Here is a 19,921-nt window from a genome sequence, read left to right on the forward strand (position 1 = left end):
CCGCTGGTTCACCGGCTTATCCAGTAAAAAAAAAGAAATGTATTGTGAACATCGAAATGTTTTGCAAGATGTTTCATTGTAGGTAGGTAGGTACTTATGCGTATATATATGCGTAGAATTCCAGATGAAGGCTAGATTGCCCACAATAGAATTATTGTAGTATGTATAAACTCATTCTTTGACAGTACTATACTACGATACTGGCTTTATACTTAGTTGAGTATTGTCCAGTGGAGCCGAACCAACATGATGCCAAGCATTCTTATGTACACCTATCTTCTACCTACATAACTACATAATTGTAATCTAATACTTAGGTACATACTGCCTCGTTGGTCGAGTGGTCGCAAGTGCGACTGGCGACTACTGGGCTTTTTTAGTTTTTCGAAAATTTCTGAGCAGTATCACGGAGCCTAGAATTATGCCCAGTATGATTAGGGCAATAGGCTCACCCCGTATTACATGGGACTTATAACACAAATGGTAGTAAGTGGGTGTGCACGTACCGCAATAGCTGGATTTGGGACTGAAGTTGAATCCAATGTGACCAATCCGGTGCAACCAGAACAATGAAAATCGGGCGTAAGATATCGGTATCGTCCAAACCAGTAACGGTTTTCAGGTATCTACATCTACCTAGAAGGGTGAGCTCTCTTGGACTCACTGTTATCGCAACGGTAAGTTGTTGCTGCTGCGGCTGTTGGAAACGCCTGGGTGAAACCCATGTGGGTATAGGTCAAGAATAAAAATGTATGGAAAGTGGTGCTATCTAGCGCAAAACGTACCAACTAAGGCAGAAATATTCCCTTAAATGTTACAAGATGACGCCTTACATGATACTTACCTCTTTCTTAAAATTATATTCGTTAAATAATTAATCAAATGTGAATTAAGAATAGAAACTCAAAAATAATTTTAATTTTTTTGCGATTCATTATCGTGTTTAAAAGAGTCTATATAATATTTTTATATACACTTATTTTTGCAATGGCAACACTGATAATATGACTCTTGTGAGACTCTGTCACTGTCAAAAATGTCATTGATGTCAATGTCATTCTGTCTGTTAATGTCAGTTACAGATTCAACGTATTTTTATATTTGTCGCTGACGGGTGACGGCCGACGACTGATAGCTTATCAACAACTGCAACTGGTAGCCAATGAGGGAAAAACATAACCAAAATCGTGTATATAAATAAACCTCAATTACAAACAATGGACATTAATAATTTAACCGCGAAAATGAGCTTAGAGGACGGCGCGTAAGTAATTTGTCGCTTTTTTTCGTAAATTCTAGAACTTTGACTTCTATCTGTGTATTATTATTATAAAAATGTATATTTTAAATCAGTGTTCCTAATTATTATTTCAAGTTCGTGCCGCTTAAAAAAATTGGCAATTGTTTTTAACTTAAAAGTTTATATTAATTATAACCAGTACTTAAAAATTTGTTTAACTAAACATATTATTTAAATTTCACATAGAGGTTATAGAGAATTAATAATAAAAGCAAACATTAATTGAATAAAATATATTTATCCAAATGCATATCTACTGTACCTACTGTAATTTATTTAAACAAATAGATAGTAGGTATATTTATCATACATTTCCTTCATGAAAAATATTTTAAGGTGTGGTATTTTATTTTTCAAGTTAACGAATTACTAACTGTCATATAACATGAAAAATAAATGCACCATAAATATACTTCACCAGAATTATCCCAAATGTATGTAGGAAACTGTGTATACTTAATTACATCATCATCTTTGGGGAAAAAACTTCCCACAAATGATTGCAACACGTAATGGACCCAGTTTCTGAAATTCATCATATTTCTCACTGTAAGATTCAAATGTTGTTCACCGAATTTACTATTCTTAATATTGCAGCTCCCCTGCTAAATCTAGAAAGAGAGAAGGTTGTTTAAAATGGGAAGAGTTTTTTATGGCGAACGCAGTACTAGCTGCACAGCGCAGCAAAGATCCGGAATGTCAGGTCGGAGCGTGTATTGTGAACTCTGCGAAGAGAATAGTTGGTGTTGGGTAAGAATTAATTTAATATATTATCTATTATTTCTCAAAGTTAAGTAATGCCTTTAAACAAAATAATAAAATTTATTCCATACCTTTTGCATCATTTTAGTGTAACAGTAACTTTATCCCTCTAACAAACTGAATGCCAAGTAAATGAAAACCTTTAATAAATTGCCCAATCCAGAAATTGAACCTCAGACTCCATGCTCGGCGGTCGCTCTTGCGACTACTGCAGTGAGGAGGTAAGCAAGTGTTGTAAAGTGATATTTATGTATGACTATTTTAATTTACAAATATTAAAATACAAATTACAGATATAATGGCATGCCTAATGGTTGCTCCGACGACATTTTTGAATGGAAGAAAGATCTCAAACAATTGTATGGTAAGATTCTTTAACTTACCTTTTTTCAGCTTTAATTCTTTATTTATTTAAACTTTATTGTGCCCCTTACAGAAATAAGACAGTGGTGCATATAATATTGACATTATTATACAATGAAGCCCTTTTTCTCCTATAGGAATGAGCCCATTGTCCGTAGGTACCAGACACAATTCTAGACTCCATGCTATTAGTGAGAAATGTTAGTAACCCAGTGATACCGTTTAGTTGTATAATTAATAATAATTATAGATAATATGCATAGTAACAACAATTACATAAGTACCTAAAATATTTCTCGGAAATATTAAATACCTATGTTGCATTTAATTACTTGATTTATGCTGACAATAAGTATTTATCGCTAAATAATTATCGTTGCACTTTTATCTAATCAATTAAGGTACCAAATTTCGCCGGGACTTACCTACATTTTTCAGACGGAACTCACCTAATGCGTAAAAATTAGATATTAGTACTAAAATAACGTTAATCTTATCGTAATCATACATGTTGTTTCTCTAATTTCTAAGTAAAATGCACTATTGTTTTATGTATCATAAATATTATCAATAATAACCTAATTGAATGTCATTATCGTAATATACAGACGTTACCTACAAGCTAACCGGAGGCACTTTTCCTATATATGTATTTATATTTATTACTAGCTACTCTCGTGCGTGATGTTTTATCTACTGATCATCAGACTAGAGTCTTCCTTCGACATTTAAAGCAGATTGCTAAACTTGCATACATTTTTTTTTTCTAATTATTTTAGAACGAACTCTAGGTCCCTACACCTAACATATATGTTTTTTTTACAAAAAGTCTAATCAATATAGTACCTTATACCTATGTTACACGCTACTGCATAGGTACTATTTTGCATACAACTTTACTTTACATACCTTAACTACCAACTAGTCAATTCCACAAGGCAGCGTGTTAGGCTGTATAATCTTCCTTATCTATATTAATGACCTGCCGAAAATATGTGACCATCTGTGTGTGGTCTTTGCAAACAATCCGGAGTATAATTCTCAAATTATCGACACCTACAAACTGATTAAATCTTGGCTCCTGATTCACAACCTAGAAGTCAATAATAAGAAAACAAAAATAATCCAATTCAAACCATACCAAAAGAAAAAAGTCAACCTTAACAATATAACTAACAACCTTAAAATAGAAGTAGGAGAATTTAAACTATTAGGCATAACACTAGACTCATAAACGAAAAAACATGTAGACGTCACCAAAGTAAAACTATCGATCGCAATTCTCATACGGACTAAAAGTATTAAAAACTAAAACCAACACACAATGTGCCCTATCTGTATACTACGCATATACATAATTATGCATGACTACGCTACGGCATCATCATGTGGGGCACACAGCGTGCATACTAAAGATTTGTTTATCGCTCAAAAGAAGTGTCTGCGAATAATTTATAATATTAAGCCCAGAGAAAGTTGTAAACCATATTTTATACGTGGAAAAATACTAACCCTACCATCTATCTACATACTAGTTTGTTAAGAAACATAAAACATTTAATTTTAATAAAAACTAACGTCGCAAAAATATATTACTACTACCAGCACCTCAATTACAAATGTATAAAAATAATAGCCCAGAATACCGAAGCATTCAAATATATCACGTTGACTGTCCCATCTATTTTGAATAACCTCGTGGTACGTCCAATGAGGTACCATACTTAAAATGTTATACTAATAAAAAAATTACAATTTTCGATGGGACATTGAGTTTTATTTTTGTCAAGTCTGTTCATATGTCCCTAGAAAAATAAAGTTCTAGCTCACACGTCCAGCGCAGTAAACGCAGTTCAATTATTGCCACTGACTAATGCACGGACGACACAGCCAGATCAAAATTGCATTACATGTACTGCACGGACAGTCAACGTGATATAGGTAAATAGTTACCCGAAGAAAGACGGTCCACTAAAACACTATAATATGTATTGTATATTTCAAGCTAGATTTAAAAAGAAAAAAAAACCTTGCGCCACACTAGGATTTTCTCCTGTGTCGTGGATGCGTTTACAGACAAACAATTTCACATGCACTTGACACCCAGACCCGAAACAACAATTTGTGGATCACACAAAGAGTTATTCCGTGCGGATCGAAACCGCTACACGTTGCGCGGCAGCCAGTTGCCCAGCCACCACGCCAACCGTGCAGTCGTAGATTAAAGTCATTACTTATTAAGAAATCGTATTACAGTATCCAAGAGTACCTTGAAGAGAAAAATGTATTTATGAGAAAACTGTACCTACCTTTTAATTTAATATAATATGTAAAATGTCTGATATCGATGCTTCCGACAACAAAGGTCGTAATCACCAAAATAGCACTTTTGGGAATCAACGAAAAACAAAAAATAATTTCGTTTTTGGCTTATATCTTTTTAACTTTAAAAGTTGTAAAATTGTGTTCTATACAAGAAATACGTAAAATACGATGGTGTTTCATAATATATTATTGCTATTTATGTCAAAGCCTTATTTCAAAAGTTAGCTTGGACATACACCCCAGAAAATTCAAGAAGTTGGTATTTACGACCACTAACAAATCAATGGAGAACGATTTGTCTAACGGAAGTTAGAAGTATGCACCAGTTTTAAAATGCAATAGTTCTGGGTTTGGTTTTTAAAACCATATACTGAATCAAAAATGAGTGTGTGAACAAACATGGAAATATCTGAAGCAAATCAATGAAGTTAAGACTGTAAGTTGAGTTTTCATTACTTGTAATAAAAACAATAAAATAAAACACAATTGCGACATATTTATACTTTTTGTGTTACGACCCCTTTTTAGTATGAGAATATTAACAAAATTAGGAGTACGACCTACATAATTCAATTTTCAAACCAATTGTCCAAGACCAAGTGACTTTACGACAATTGTTTCTCAGCAGAACTTACGTTTTAAAAATGATTGTGGGGTGTAATTACAATGAATTATGTATTCATGTTTTTACGACCGACAGCTGTTTGTACGTTGTATTATACGACCTGAACGGTTATTCGGTTATAAGCAATATGAGTTTTACATACCATCTTTACTAAAAAATCTTGATTATACTAGTAAAAATTTTGGGAGTAAAAGTATTTTTTTTAGGCGAATATTTTTTTCACATTTTTAGATCGACGCAGCGCCAAAAATTAAGTAGGGCTGCATTCTTAACTCATTTTCGCCAAAATGGCGTTTACGACATTTGTTGCCGGAAGCATCGATATATAATGTAGGTATATAAGATATTGGTAATAAATTCAAATTATAATAAGTTTACAACTAGTTAATTAATAAGTAAATAATTTAGTCATAGTTATTATTAGCAATGTTAATAAGTTAACTATATTGTAATACCTAAGATTATTGTATAATATTATTGTAATACAATTGCCACGCCCTAACAGGGTTATGTACTTGTCGTATAAGTCTGTACATTGTGCAATATATAAATAAATAATTAATAAATAAATGATAACTATACAAAACATCTCTTGACTCATGTTGTTGATGACAACAGCATTAGTCACTAGGTGTTTTGTTACAGAATTCTACAGAAATTCCTAAGTAATATGTGCAGGCGTTATCAGTTCTTGCAACTGCCTGCCTGTCTATAAATAAATATATAATAAAATTTAATATAATATTTATCTTTCAGTTTGCCATGCAGAAATGAATGCCATTCTCAACAAGAACGTGATTGATGTAAAGGGGTGCGATCTATACGTCACCCGGTTCCCTTGCAACGAATGTGCTAAAGTGATCATCCAATCCGGTATCTCGACGATTTATTTTCTCGAAGATAAACACCCAGAAAGGCAAATGTATGTCGCTGCCAAAAAGATGTTTGTAGCTGCTGGTGTGGCAGTGCGGTGAGTATCATTACGTTTTAAGAATAATACTATGATATTGCCTGTATAATATAGGCATTATGCAGTACTCTCTCCGGTAGTCTTTAGTCTTTTAAGCAGTGCAAGAGGGACGGAGCTATGTAGGTTGTATAGCTCCTTCTCTCTTGCACTGCTCAATGATCGACCATTCTGACACAATTGTAATAGCAGACTAAACCCCCAGGGCCATTGTTACGCTACATTCTCACGTGTTTTAAAACAATATCTATTGTTTTTTTAACTGTTACGCCTTTTATCCCCAAGGGGTAAGAGGTGCACTTTAAGGCACGTAATGCCATTGCCACTGTACTATGTACATCCATTTTCCACCTGTTGTGTTCTGAGTCCCATATTATGGAGTGAGCCTATCGCCATAAACCGGGCACAATTTCACAATTCTATGTTATTACTGAGAAAATTTCGAAAATCCGAAAAACCCCGGTAGGAATTTACTCGACCGGGAGTCTTATATTTTCTAATACATATTACGTTAATTTTTCTTTTCAGACAATTCACAACCGACCGCAAGGAAAACATCGAAATTAGATTAAGAATTAGCCCTAAACCACAGCCTGAACCACAGTCTGAATCACAGCCTGAATCACAGGCTGGAAGCACAGCCTGAACCCAATGTTTGATATAATTTTATTTGTTCGTACAGTCAACCAAGTTATTTGGTATACAAGCGAGAAGATTAAGGTTGATTCAGTACAGACAGAGACCGCTGTTGCTATTCTAAATTTTATACTTGTTGAAGAAGCTACTTAAACAAAAAGGAGGAGGTACTATGTTCGGATGTTTACTATTTTATTTTTATCACTTACTTTCCAAGCAATGGTGACTGTGTCTATACTGAATCTTTCCTTACCTGTACACCAAATAGCTTAGCCGACTGTACATAGAAGGTGCTATACGTATTTTTATACATGTGATATTTTAACGTGGTTACGTTTCACCATTCTCCAGTTCGACGTTTCTTGTTTCTAGTCACCGTGACCATTTTATTTTAACTTAAATATTATCTAAAAAACCGAATTTGTATCTTATTTGTTTCATATTTTAATACATTTAGGTCAAAATATAAATGGTGACGGTAATTACAAACGTCAAACTGTTGAATGGCCGTTTATATTGACGATTTCAGAAGCTAGTGAATGAAACAGAAATGTAAATAAATTTGTAAAATAAAATTTTATTACTTTATGTACAAGATGACACGGGTACAGATACTCCGATCACACCACTTGAATACAATTAAAATCAACAATCAAATGTGATTTATTATAACTTAATTGAACATATTTTGTGTAAAATAAACATCAACTACATCCACTGAATAAAATACATTTGTATATTAATGAAATAAATTAAAAATAGAAAGGAATAAAAGTTTTTTATTCAGATCTTGCCTACAATGTGTAGGTGCAAATGTTGCCGAGCGTCTGTATCCTATAATAATATATTAAGCTGAACATTTCATTCAGTGAATGTTGTCTTGGAAATGAACTGATCAAGTGTGTTCAACACAACATAAGTGCATGTATTGTTACAATTTGGAGTATTCAATTATATAATTATTGTCCAAACTTTACACATATCTACAAAAAAAGAAAAAAATAAACTAATTCCAATGCAAGTGTTGGTTTAATTTGAGTCCATGGTCACCATCCGTACTTTTACATATTAAAACCTTAGCGCCGCATGCAGTCAATAAATTTCAAGTCACCAAAGACCTCAGAACTAACGATATTGTACAATACAAACTTAAAAGTAAGAATTATTTACAAGCGTAACCTCCGGCCACGGGGCTCTGTGCGGCGTCCGTCCAATGTTGCCGCACCACAATACTTTTACACATTAAAACAGTCGTTATTTGAAATGTAAATCCTAATCATTATGTTGGTACGTGAATATGTTGAACACTTGAGGCCACTGGATGCTACTTCACAGACATTCCAAACCAATTATTACATTAATTTTGCTAATTAGTAAAAAATACATACATAGAGAATTTATATCTTTGCTAAGGATTGCCATTATATATGAGGCATTTAGAGGATCACAGGACTAGATATAACTGTTAACGTTAACCCCTGGTACGCCGGAACGTATATCTACGCGAGACACAATGTGTTTTCTGTTGTAGCTCATATACCGGCGGACAAGAGGTTAAGTCATCATAAGACAAACATGTAACGCCTATTGGTATTTAATGTCATAACCGCAACTGTTACGTAGTCTTACAAACAATTTTAAAGTATGAATTAACGGGTTGTAGAGGTATTAACAGATACTTAATAGATATTTGAATGAAGCTCGAAATTGTGTGAAGAAAGTGTTTAAGCTATGGGAAACAATAACATAAGAAACTGTCTTACAAACTAAACAATATAAAGGAACATGTTTTCCACACCTTTCATTGTGAATCGAGACTCGGGAGCCGTTAAACAAATTATCCTACGTCTTTATGTTAGAGCTGTCGACATGAAGATTCCATCAGTTACCAAGTTATTACAATCTAGACTACAGTTTACGATAAGTGTTCGATCGCCGCGTGTCTATCCTAGTGCTACGTAACGGGGATAGATCCATGAACCACTTCACTACCTTTAAAACAATTTCAATAATTCATTTTAATATTTAATAATGAATATTAACAGAATAGAGAATCGTACAAGTTACGATATTGTAAAGGCAGAAATACATTAACGTAGTAACGGTAAAACGGGGTGAATAGAAATCAAAGGGTGACTATTCACCCTTTGAATTCTTGTGTCTATACACAAGACTGGAATGAATAGATGTTAGAACATGTTCCCAACATTTATTCACCCCTCTATTGTATCTATTCACCCCTCGAATTCTATTCACCCCGTTTTAAGGTATATCGATTTCATACAGTTACTATGGTTAGAAACACACTTGTATGTCGTGGCGTGTCGCGTGGACTGCCAAATGCTTGCAGCCAATTGGTGACCACGACGGCACGACACGACACGCCACGCAAATGTATTTCTGCTTTAAGGTTCATTGCAGACTGTAACGCTTCGACTTTCGTTCATGTTACGATGCCGCTGTATAAGAATAAATTCCTGTTAACATACAGTGTCCGAGGTCAATTTTACTTGTGGGTAAAGTACCTTAAATACTACCAATAGACATTTTTATGATATACTAAAAGAAAACTTCTATGTATTAAAAAAAAATAACTGCAATTATAGATAATATAGTATAGTTGCCTGGATAAAACTACTAGTTGTAGCTTTATTATACAAACGAAATGCTTCGTAGTAAGGATTATTACGGATAAACAGGAACCCACGCTATATTAGTGCCAGTATATATGACACGGTAACCAGCATCGTGTCACTGTACAAACGCTACGATCGTTACAGTCATTGTTCTATAAACAAAGAATTTATTCCTATTCAAAAACAACATTACTAAAACTTCGCTAACAACAAATTTGGCTACATAAAAATATTAATACAATGTACCAGCACTCGTCAACTTTGGCAGTCTCTATTCCGTAGCAATACGATTGGTTTTCGTAGTTCAAGTGTTACTATTGATTTGCGTATGACCACACTAATTCATTAATTAATATCAATATTATAAATTTGGTAATCATTACCGTCTTGGTAATTAGAACAAGTTAATTTTAAAGTACGTCTAGATTAAAAGACTTACAGCAGCGACGCCCGTCAGTCAATATGTTCTCGATACAACGTTATCACTAATATTCTGATCAATTGGATATTACAATATCTCTATATTCCGCTGAAAACGAATTGTCTAGTTGGTAGAATGTGTAGAATTACTAATTAATCACGTTACACTATTATTGCTTACAATCTCGGCACCTTCAGTATATCAAAAAGCGTTTCGAATTCGGTACTTAAACACTAATTTGTAATCTATTCAATGGAGTAATTGGGGTTGTGAATCAGTACTAGTGAGACTGATATACAAAAACATTTTATTTTAATTAAAAAACCTATCGCTACGTTTGACAGAATTCACAATGGCATTCTCAGCGGAACACAAAGCTGTCAGCTAGGACTTTGGTCTATGAAGAGTTCAGATCGATATTTACGTTTCGGGTTTGAAACTATCGACCGCTTAGACAGTTGTTGTATAGTTTTAGACCGTTTTCGAGGGAGGAGTGGCGCGCGGAGTGCTCAGTTGTTGACGGCGATCTCTTTCGGCTGCAGCGGGGCGTCGTCCGCCGGCGCGCGGTCGTCGGCCAGCTCGCTCAGCTCCGACGCCGGCTTGAACGCGATGGCGTACGGGAACTTCTTGCGGCACGCCTCGATGTATTGCTCTATCTCCTTCTCGCACGGCCCGAAGTCGCCGTCTCGTAGACTGTCTAGCACGTCTACACAACCCTGGAAAGCGAAGCGATCATTTTGAAAATTACTAACAACTGAAGAAAAGTGGACGTACACTTTCCGGGAGCAATTTTATCAGTCACGTCATGTCTGCCGCATGTCGGACGAGCGGTGGACAAAACTCACTACTGAGTGGAGCCCGCTCAACGTCCACAGACGTCGCGGCAGGCCCAGAAGGAGATGGCGGGACGAACTTAACAGCTATGACAAGGATTGGCCGCAAAGAGCTTTAAACAGAGAGGAGTGGATGGAAGGTAGGGAGGCCTTTGCCCTGCAGTGGGACGATCATGGCTGAAATCTAAATCTGAAATCTAATTTTATCAGGAAAATAGAATATGTTACGTACCTGTATGGAGAGGTCGGGGTAGTCGAGCGAGGTGGCGAGCTGCAGCGCTTGGTCTGCGCGCGGCGGGCGGTGGCGGCGCAGGGCGCGCGCCGCCGACAGCGCGGCCGCCTGGCACACCGCCGTGCCCGGCAGCGACACGAACTGCTCCGCCATCTCCACCGTGCTGCGCCCGCGCACCATCTGCCGACACGGGGGTCACTCCTTTAGTCATCATTTTATCAAATTCAAATAGAAAGGCTGGGATAAAATAAAATCTAAATTTCATCGAGCTACACTATTTTGAAAGCAACGCTTAAGATTGTATTTTGTCAACATTGAATAATTTCATGTCAAATTTCATTTCTCCATCAGAATGGTAAGCAATCGGCGGTGTTTATAGACAGGTTACAATAGCGTTGGCGGCTTTGGGCCTTCAGTAACCTGACCCACACGGCTGCACACTAAACAGGCGTTATTTCACGTTGGTATTTTGTGAGACCGCGGTTGTACTCCTATCGAGTCGACCCATTTACCCCGAGATAATATTAATATTCTCACATGCTCTTAAGAGCTTGTAAGGTTGTTCGTAACTGAAAGACAGACAGTTTGAAAAGTAAATAAATACAGATTGTATAAGTTACCGGTTCAATTTCCTTGGTGATAACAGCGGCGACGGCGGGGTTGAGGCTGGCGAGGTTGTCGTCGAGCCAACCCTGGAACCGGAGCAAACAGTCGTGCAGGTGGTGGTGCGCCGCGTCCAGTCGGTGCGCGCGTTTTATGCTCTGCAGCATCAGTAGGGGCTTATCTGGAAACACGAATGAATACATAGTTAGAAGGATCAGTATAAATGATAAACGAGCAAGCGAAACATCTTATAGAGAGCAATCGACCCTGTTTATGGAGACCCGCAACACTTAAGGTGTTACAAATCCGTTGCCGACGTTTTTGTGATTGGGGATTCAGGGATGAAGTTTAGGGGGAGGGATAGAGCTTCCAACAAGCTCATTCACATGACGAAACCACGCAAATGTTGTGTCACGCCGGTTTTCTTTGAGGCTGTGGTTTTACTCCAGTCGAGCCGAGAATTCATGCTTCACCATATCTCTCCCACACGAATGCTATACAGAAATAAATACATAACTTTACAAAATAAATAAATAAAAATGTTACCTTTTCTAAAGTATATTTCGAAGGCCATTAAATGTGTGTCTATCCTATCTGCAGCTAGCGTTCTGAGCGGTTGCAGGAACTTGAGCGCTTGTTCTAACGGGTCCTCAGCCTGAAACAGTTGTATTTTAAAATAAGTTTAAGTAAAGAGTATAAGATATTCTGGCTGATGAACGTGATAGTTTATGCCTATGTATAGGTGCAGATATATAAAATATATAATGTTAATAAATAAGGAATAATAATGTCTATGTATAAATAATTATATAAAATTATAATTAAAAGTTAATAATGGTTACTTTTAAATTAAACGGAAAGCCAACATTCGAACGATGACAAACAGGTATGACTCATAGTTTTTATAAAACACCCTGCGCCGACCAATGTTGGTCATTCTTGTTTGAGACGTCGTTCGGTGCGGAGCTCTCTCTCGAGTTTAATTCTGTGTTGAAGTGTGATATTTTGTGCTAAAAGATAAGTATAATTATTATGATGTTATTTTATTTGCTAAATAAATGGTATTATATTTATAAGTGTTAATAAGTGTTAATTAATGTATTTTGTTCTACTACCTTACTATGAATAAATTAATATGCAAAAATTATTATATGGTGATATTATTTTACAAATATTCCCCGGTAAGGTGGATGTTTTTAACTCCGTCTTAATATTCAATCCTACAAAAATATTATAACTTCTGGGTTAGTTGTTATTTTTATAAGCTTTTTATTATGTTTGCTATCATCAGAAGTGGGATTCGATGATCCTAGCTTGTTGACTAATTGTTTTCTTTTTTTCTTTTACATTTCCAGATGGATTTACCAGTCTTAAAAGAACTTCTAACGGCCATCAAAGACGCGGTTTCCGGTTCCCGCCTGAACGACAGCGAGGTCGCCTTGCCAATATTTGATCCAGCTAAAAGTGACCTCGGTGCTGAATCATGGTGCAACAATATTGAAACCCTCGCCAAGGAATTCGGATGGAGTAACGTCGCAACCGTCGCCAAAGCTGGTAAGGCCCTTAAGGGATCTGCTTTACTTTGGTTCGAAACGTGGGACCCAGCTGAGGGTCGTTCCTGGGACAATTTACGTTTAGAGCTAGTAGCTTTATATCCCGAGAAAAAGAATCTGGCAGAAAAGCTCCAGAAGGCAGTACTATATACGTCGGAAACTGCTGACTCGTATTGCGAATACGCTAGGGAAAAAATTAGATTATTAAAAAATACTAAAATAGTTTTTACAGAGTTACAATTGATTGAATTAGTTTGTGGTAGTATATGTGATGTAAATGTAAAAATGGCTTCGTTTAACAGCAATGTCAAAACTACCTCGGAATTAATTGCCTTATTTACTTCTTATGCGAAAACAAAGAAAAGGTCAATAGACAGTAAGGACCCTTCTAATTTGCATCCACCTAAGCGTTTTAAGACCGATTTTAAACCCAATGAGATAAAATGTTTTAATTGTGGGAAAACCGGTCACACCAAACAACAATGTTATAGTAGAAAAAGTACCCAAAATAATGACCCTAATTCGGAACAAGGATCAAATAATGAAAATAGAAAATTTTGCACTTACTGCAAAAAACCCGGACATTTAGATTCCTACTGTAGATATAAACCGAAAACGGACCCTTCTAATACTGATAACCAAATTAATTTTTTAGACAAAGCGAATTAGTTTTAACACCAGTACACATAAATGATGTCTTAATTAATTCGCTTATTGATACCGGATCTAGCTGTAGTATAATTAAACAATCTATAGCAGAACGCCTTGGCGTCCACTTTCACCCATGTTACATATCTCTTTGTGGAATAGGTAAAGGTACCTTAAAAGTGTTTGCTAAAATTACAGCTCCTGTTAAAGTAAATGAATTGTGTATCGAACTAGACATTTTTGTAATTGCAGATGCTAATTTTGAATACGACCTGTTGATTGGCAGAAACGCTATTCAACATCCCGATATTATATTAGTGACAGACTATTTAGGTTCTCGATTAGTGCGAAAAAGTGTTACGAAATCTAGTTTTAACGTTAATTTGATACAAAAGGATGACCAACATTTTGTTATGGAACTCGCAAGTGCGATAAGCCATTTAGATCAAAAACTGCAGGATGAGATAAAAGCTATTTTTGAAAAATACCCCTCTATTTTGGACGATATTGGTCATGTAAAGACTGGCGAACTTGAAATAAAATTAAAAAAAGATGAGGTAGTCTATTACAGGCCATATCGATTAGCCCCGATAGAAAGAGAGAAGGTTAAAGAAATAGTAGAAGATTTACTGAATAAAAAAATAATCAAAGAAAGTAATTCATCTTTTGCTAGTCCCATGATTTTAGTTAAAAAGAAAGATGGAAGCGATAGAATGTGCATTGATTATAGAGCGTTAAATAAATTAATAGAAAAAGATCGATATCCTCTCCCACTCATCGATGATCAAATAGATAAGTTAGGGAATTCAACATATTATATATCTATAGATATGAAAAATGGCTTTTACCAAATCCCGATTTCTAGTAACTCCACAAAATACACAGCCTTCGTAACGCCAGATGGACACTACGAGTTTGTAAAAATGCCTTTTGGAATTTGTAATGGCCCGTCAGTGTTTCAAAGAGCCATCACTAAGGCAGTAGGCCATTTACCATTTATATTCGTTTATATTGATGACATTTTGATCGCATTTAATACAATTGAAGAGGGTTTATCCTATTTGGAGCAAACAATTTCGGCACTTAGTTCTTGTGGATTTACAGTGAATCTTAAGAAATGCAAATTCTTTGTAGATAGCATCGAGTATCTAGGTAGGCAAATATCCCGGGAGGGTGTTAGACCAGGTGAATCCAAAATCAATGCTTTAGCAAATTCACCGATTCCTACTAATGTTAAACAAGTTCGGCAGTTTATGGGTCTATGTAGTTATTTTAGAAAATTTATTCCCGATTTTGCCTCAAAGACAGCTTGTATAACAAAATTGACTAAAAACAACCAAAAATGGGAATGGGGTATTGAACAAGATAGAGCACGAAAGTATGTTATTGATCATCTTACCTCCAAACCTCTCTTGACAATATTTGACCCTCGGTGTGCAACAGAATTACACACCGATGCTAGTGCTATAGGTTACGGGGCAATATTATTACAAAAAGTAGGAAGTGTAAACAAAGTAGTTGCTTATTATAGTAAACGGACAAGTCCAGCAGAATCCAAGTACTGTTCTTATGACCTAGAAACGCTTGCGATTTTTAATGCATTAAAACATTTTCGAGTATATCTTCTTGGTATTAAATTTACAATAATAACTGATTGCAATGCAATAAAATCAACCATGACAAAGAAAGACTTGTCACCTAGGGTAGCACGTTGGTGGACATTCATGCAGGATTTTCAGTTTGATATCCAATACAAAAAGGGTAAATTCATCAGTCATGTTGATTTTTTAAGTCGCAATCCTGTGTCTGCTCCATTAGAACGGCGGCATTATCATGAAGTTAATTTTATTGAAGCTGATAATGTAAGTCCCGAGTCATGGTTGAAAATTGCTCAAACAAATGATTCCGAAACCCAGACCCTAATGTCGCAATTGCAAGCTGGTAACTTAGACTCTAATCAATATGTAATTAAAAATAATTTATTGCATTATAAAACTAGTCCTGATGCTGAGCCGAGGTTGTTTGTGCCGAAGGGATGTAGAATAAAAATCTTAAAACTATTTCATGATGAAAACTGCCATGTGGGGTTCGATAAGGTTCTACATAAAATCCGACAATATTTTTGGTTCCCAGGTATAATAGCTTTTATCAGAAAATATATTAACCATTGTCTTATTTGCGTCCAGAAAAAGGGGTTCTCCGGTCCTAAGCAAGGGTTGTTACATCCCATCGATAAAACTGCGGTGCCCTTCCATACCGTACATTTAGATTGCACAGGGCCTTTTCCAACAACCACGGAGGGCTTTAAACATATTCTATTATTAGTTGATGGTTTCACCAAATTTTGTTTATTAAAACCCCTTAAAACACTGAGTACGGGAGAGTTAATACCAATTATCCGAGAAACTGTGACACTATTTGGTACACCATCGCTGGTAGTAACTGATCGTGGTACAAATTTTAGCTCCAATCAAATCCAAGCACTTTTTAGAGAACTAAATATCGAACACCACATGATAGCTACTGGTACGCCCAGAGGCAATGGCCAGGTTGAGCGTTACGTGGCCACTGTAGTCAATATGTTAAATACTATGTGCGAGGAACCGTCAGACTGGCCGAACGTATTAATAAAAGTACAGCAATCCATTAACACGACAGTACAAAAGTCAACTGGGTTCACTCCCTTACGTCTACTAATCGGGGTAGAAGCAAATATACCTATAGTACAATCTCATCTAAACGAAATTATTAATGACGAGGATTTGCATCCCGACATTGATGTCCAAGCTGATCGTGAAATTGCGAAACAGAGGCTACAAAAAATAGCAGAATCATTTAAGCAACGATTTGATCATGTTAGGCGTAATAACAAACAATATAATATAGGAGATTTGGTCTATGTTAGTCAGGATCATAGGCGTAATGATAAATTAAAATCTAGATTTAAGGGTCCTTACGAAATCCAGTCTATCCTTCCAAATGATCGCTATGCTCTGAAAGGGAACGGTAATGTTAGGAATATTGTTGTCGCTAAGGAAAAATTGCGGTTTTGGCCAGGAGAATGGGTCGATGAAGACAGTGCTGTTGAACATGCCATTTAAAAGAAATAATATAAATTATATGTGAATACTTAACTATAGGATAACCATTATTGGATGATTGATTTATGAATTTCATAATGTTATGTACTACATGATTATTTCAAATTAAAGCTTTTTATAGGAACATAAGTTATCTACAAATGTTACTGGAGAATATATACATGATACAAAAAAAAATGAATTTATAACTTTTTCTTGAGAATCCTAAGAGACTGCTAGACTCAATGTCATACTGCGAATGAATAAAAAAGATTTGATTTAATCCATCTGAGTACCGCTGGTCGGCCTACTATTTGGTGTCAATTATCTCACAGGCAGCGGGTGAATGTGATTGACATGACTATGTAGTTGGCATTACTCAATAATTATCAGTCAGAGTACCGCTGGTCGGCCTACTATTTGGTGTCAATTATCTCACAGGCAGCGGGTGAATGTGATTGACATGACTATGTAGTTGGCATTACTCAATAATTATCAGTCAGAGTACCGCTGGTCGGCCTACTATTTGGTGTCAATTATCTCACAGGCAGCGGGTGAATGTGATTGACATGACTATGTAGTTGGCATTACTCAATAATTATCAGTCAGAGTACCGCTGGTCGGCCTACTATTTGGTGTCAATTATCTCACAGGCAGCGGGTGAATGTGATTGACATGACTATGTAGTTGGCATTACTCAAAAACCGCTGGTCGGCCTGCTATTTGGTGTCGATTATCTCACCAGCAGCGGGTGAATGTGATCGACATGTCTATTTAGTTGGCAAGAATACTGTTACCTATTTGGACTGTGTGTATAAAAATGTTTGACTCGACTTGATTCGATCTGACTTCAAAACTTATGAAATATGGCAAATAAATTGCCTTATGAAGTGTCTTGACTACATTCTTTCATTTTGTGTCATGTATATGTTCATTAATGAATCGTATGTACCTACTCGTTTATCTGTTTAACATATAGATATAGAATAGCATGGTATACTTCGAGGACGAAGTATTGTCAGTATGGCCGTGATAGTTTATGCCTATGTATAGGTGCAGATATATAAAATATATAATGTTAATAAATAAGGAATAATATGTCTATGTATAAATAATTATATAAAATTATAATAACAGTTAATTATGGTTACTTTTAAATTAAACGGAAAGCCAACATTCGAACGATGACAAACAGGTATGACTCATAGTTTTTATAAAACACCCTGCGCCGACCAATGTTGGTCATTCTTGTTTGAGACGTCGTTCGGTGCGGAGCTCTCTCTCGAGTTTAATTCTGTGTTGAAGTGTGATATTTTGTGCTAAAAGATAAGTATAATTATTATGATGTTATTTTATTTGCTAAATAAATGGTATTATATTTATAAGTGTTAATAAGTGTTAATTAATGTATTTTGTTCTACTACCTTACTATGAATAAATTAATATGCAAAAATTATTATATGGTGATATTATTTTACAAATATTCCCCGGTAAGGTGGATGTTTTTAACTCCGTCTTAATATTCAATCCTACAAAAATATTATAACTTCTGGGTTAGTTGTTATTTTTATAAGCTTTTTATTATGTTTGCTATCAAACGCAATGAAAATACCAACGAAACGATGTAACCAAGTATTGTATTGCGAACCTGATTAAAAAAGAGTAACCTATGAAGTTTCATGCTCGTTCTTCTCCATAGGAATCTACACTTTGGAACGAGCAAATAGCTTCACTAGAGGGCTGACCGACAGACAGATATTTTGTTTTCTTTATATTGTAATATTTGCTTTGACGTTCAAAAGTGCCTTCCTTTGACTTTGAAATGACTATACTACCAATACTTAAAAACTATTAACTATCGACTCAACATTTGCATAAACTAAGAATGATTTCAAAAATTATCTTGTAAAGAACAAAACAGTATATTTAGCAAAGTAATCGAACCAGGGTCAATAAGTCCAGCTGCCGATCACCAATGCAATTGAGTCGTTATAAATTAAGTGCATCGTTTAACTGACATAAGTCGCTATCTGTTAACCAGTACATCACGATCGGAACTCGTACGCTGCGCGACTGACAGCCTTAATGTTTCATTGTCAATGCGATTGTGATGGTTGAACTTTGTTTTTATTTGTTATGCGTATATAATGTGCTATCCTTTTGGGTTAGGGCGGCAAACGAATAGACAGATCACTTGATGTGTGATACAAAAAATAGGCAATAGAATGAAAAGTGCGTTGCCGACCTTTGAGTTGGTTGGGACTGGACCTGCAGTAACCTCATTCTCACAAAAACCAACTTTCCACGACTGTTTTCTGTGAGACTGTGGTAACTTAACGTCGAGTTGACCCATTCATGCCAAGGTATGGCTCTCCCGCGTGAAATGACGCGTCAAATCGAGAGAAGAGTTTGATTTACGTGATATGTGGAATTGTGGATGTCTATTTAACTTTTTGAGTAAAAGGTGTAATGTTAAGTTAAAATAACATCCTACTTTTCTCGTAAAGAATTCAAAAATTTATGAGCAGCACTGGTTAATCTAGGTTTAACTCCTCAATAACAAGCATTTTGTGAAAGGAAACGCTTGCATGCTGTTTCTCAACACATTAAAAAGATACAACATTAATATATTAGTAACTTAGTGTCGCCAACTTGCGAAGAAATTAATTACAACGTTCTAATCGAGCATTTCTCATTAGATATTAACTTCCGTAGGAAGTAAGTTCAGTACACGGACACACGAACAATAGTCATTTGTGTTTTATTTACTTGACAAGCTATTATTGACTTTGATACGATCAAACTTAATCAGGCACAATTAAGGTTCATGAATGGCTTGCCAGTCAAGGGCATAAGGCAATATCGGAACAAGTTATTACGACAAAAAAATACTTATGAAAGGCATTAAATGTCTCTTGTACAAAACTAGGGTTTGTT

At 35.7% G+C, this 19,921-nt stretch overlaps 3 protein-coding genes and 1 long non-coding RNA gene across 5 annotated transcripts in view; 3 read left to right on the forward strand and 1 right to left on the reverse strand.

Annotated features, from left to right (window-relative positions):
- Window positions 1-1,073: 1,073 nt before the first annotated feature.
- On the forward strand, window positions 1,074-7,999 carry LOC118271271 (deoxycytidylate deaminase). 2 transcript variants are annotated; one of them, XM_035587281.2, is made up of 5 exons: window positions 1,074-1,264; window positions 1,898-2,050; window positions 2,356-2,426; window positions 6,132-6,345; window positions 6,871-7,999. In XM_035587281.2, the coding sequence occupies exons 1-5, from the start codon at window positions 1,218-1,220 to the stop codon at window positions 6,986-6,988; spliced, it is 603 nt and encodes a 200-aa protein (XP_035443174.2). In that variant the 5' UTR covers window positions 1,074-1,217; the 3' UTR covers window positions 6,989-7,999. The 2 variants fall into 2 exon arrangements, with proteins under 2 accessions (XP_035443174.2, XP_050552061.1); XM_050696104.1 differs by lacking the exons at window positions 1,074-1,264; window positions 1,898-2,050 and adding an exon at window positions 2,180-2,283.
- Window positions 7,532-19,921, reverse strand: part of LOC118271157 (N-alpha-acetyltransferase 15, NatA auxiliary subunit) — a 95,410-nt gene continuing 83,020 nt past the window's right edge. The window contains exons 13-16 of the mRNA XM_050696089.1: window positions 12,250-12,358; window positions 11,721-11,884; window positions 11,101-11,280; window positions 7,532-10,751 (exon numbers count right to left, since the gene is read on the reverse strand). Of these exons, the coding sequence (XP_050552046.1) occupies window positions 10,545-10,751; window positions 11,101-11,280; window positions 11,721-11,884; window positions 12,250-12,358 (660 nt within the window). The 3' untranslated portion in view covers window positions 7,532-10,544. The remainder of the gene's footprint in view (window positions 10,752-11,100; window positions 11,281-11,720; window positions 11,885-12,249; window positions 12,359-19,921) is intronic.
- On the forward strand, window positions 12,306-18,443 carry LOC126911081 (uncharacterized). Its single transcript, XR_007705654.1, has 2 exons — window positions 12,306-12,445; window positions 18,038-18,443. It is a non-coding gene; the product is annotated as an uncharacterized LOC126911081 (long non-coding RNA).
- Window positions 12,422-18,443, forward strand: LOC118271158 (uncharacterized). Its single transcript, XM_035587104.2, has 2 exons — window positions 12,422-12,720; window positions 13,051-18,443. Exon 2 carries the CDS (start codon window positions 13,059-13,061, stop codon window positions 13,923-13,925), a length of 867 nt encoding a protein of 288 aa, XP_035442997.1. The 5' UTR covers window positions 12,422-12,720; window positions 13,051-13,058; the 3' UTR covers window positions 13,926-18,443.

Source organism: Spodoptera frugiperda, chromosome 9 (assembly GCF_023101765.2).
Source record: "Spodoptera frugiperda isolate SF20-4 chromosome 9, AGI-APGP_CSIRO_Sfru_2.0, whole genome shotgun sequence".
Taxonomy (NCBI): domain Eukaryota; kingdom Metazoa; phylum Arthropoda; class Insecta; order Lepidoptera; family Noctuidae; genus Spodoptera; species Spodoptera frugiperda.

What these genes read in the sequence shown, in the direction of transcription:
- LOC118271158 (XM_035587104.2), top strand. Translation starts at nt 13,059, where the DNA reads ATGGATTTACCAGTCTTAAAAGAACTTCTAACGGCCATCAAAGACGCG.
- LOC118271271 (XM_035587281.2), top strand. Translation starts at nt 1,218, where the DNA reads ATGGACATTAATAATTTAACCGCGAAAATGAGCTTAGAGGACGGCGC. An exon ending in ATGAGCTTAGAGGACGGCGC is followed by an intron (nt 1,265 to 1,897) that starts GTAAGTAATTTG and finishes TTAATATTGCAG; the next exon opens with CTCCCCTGCTAAATCTAGAA. An exon ending in GCTGCTGGTGTGGCAGTGCG is followed by an intron (nt 6,346 to 6,870) that starts GTGAGTATCATT and finishes TTTTCTTTTCAG; the next exon opens with ACAATTCACAACCGACCGCA.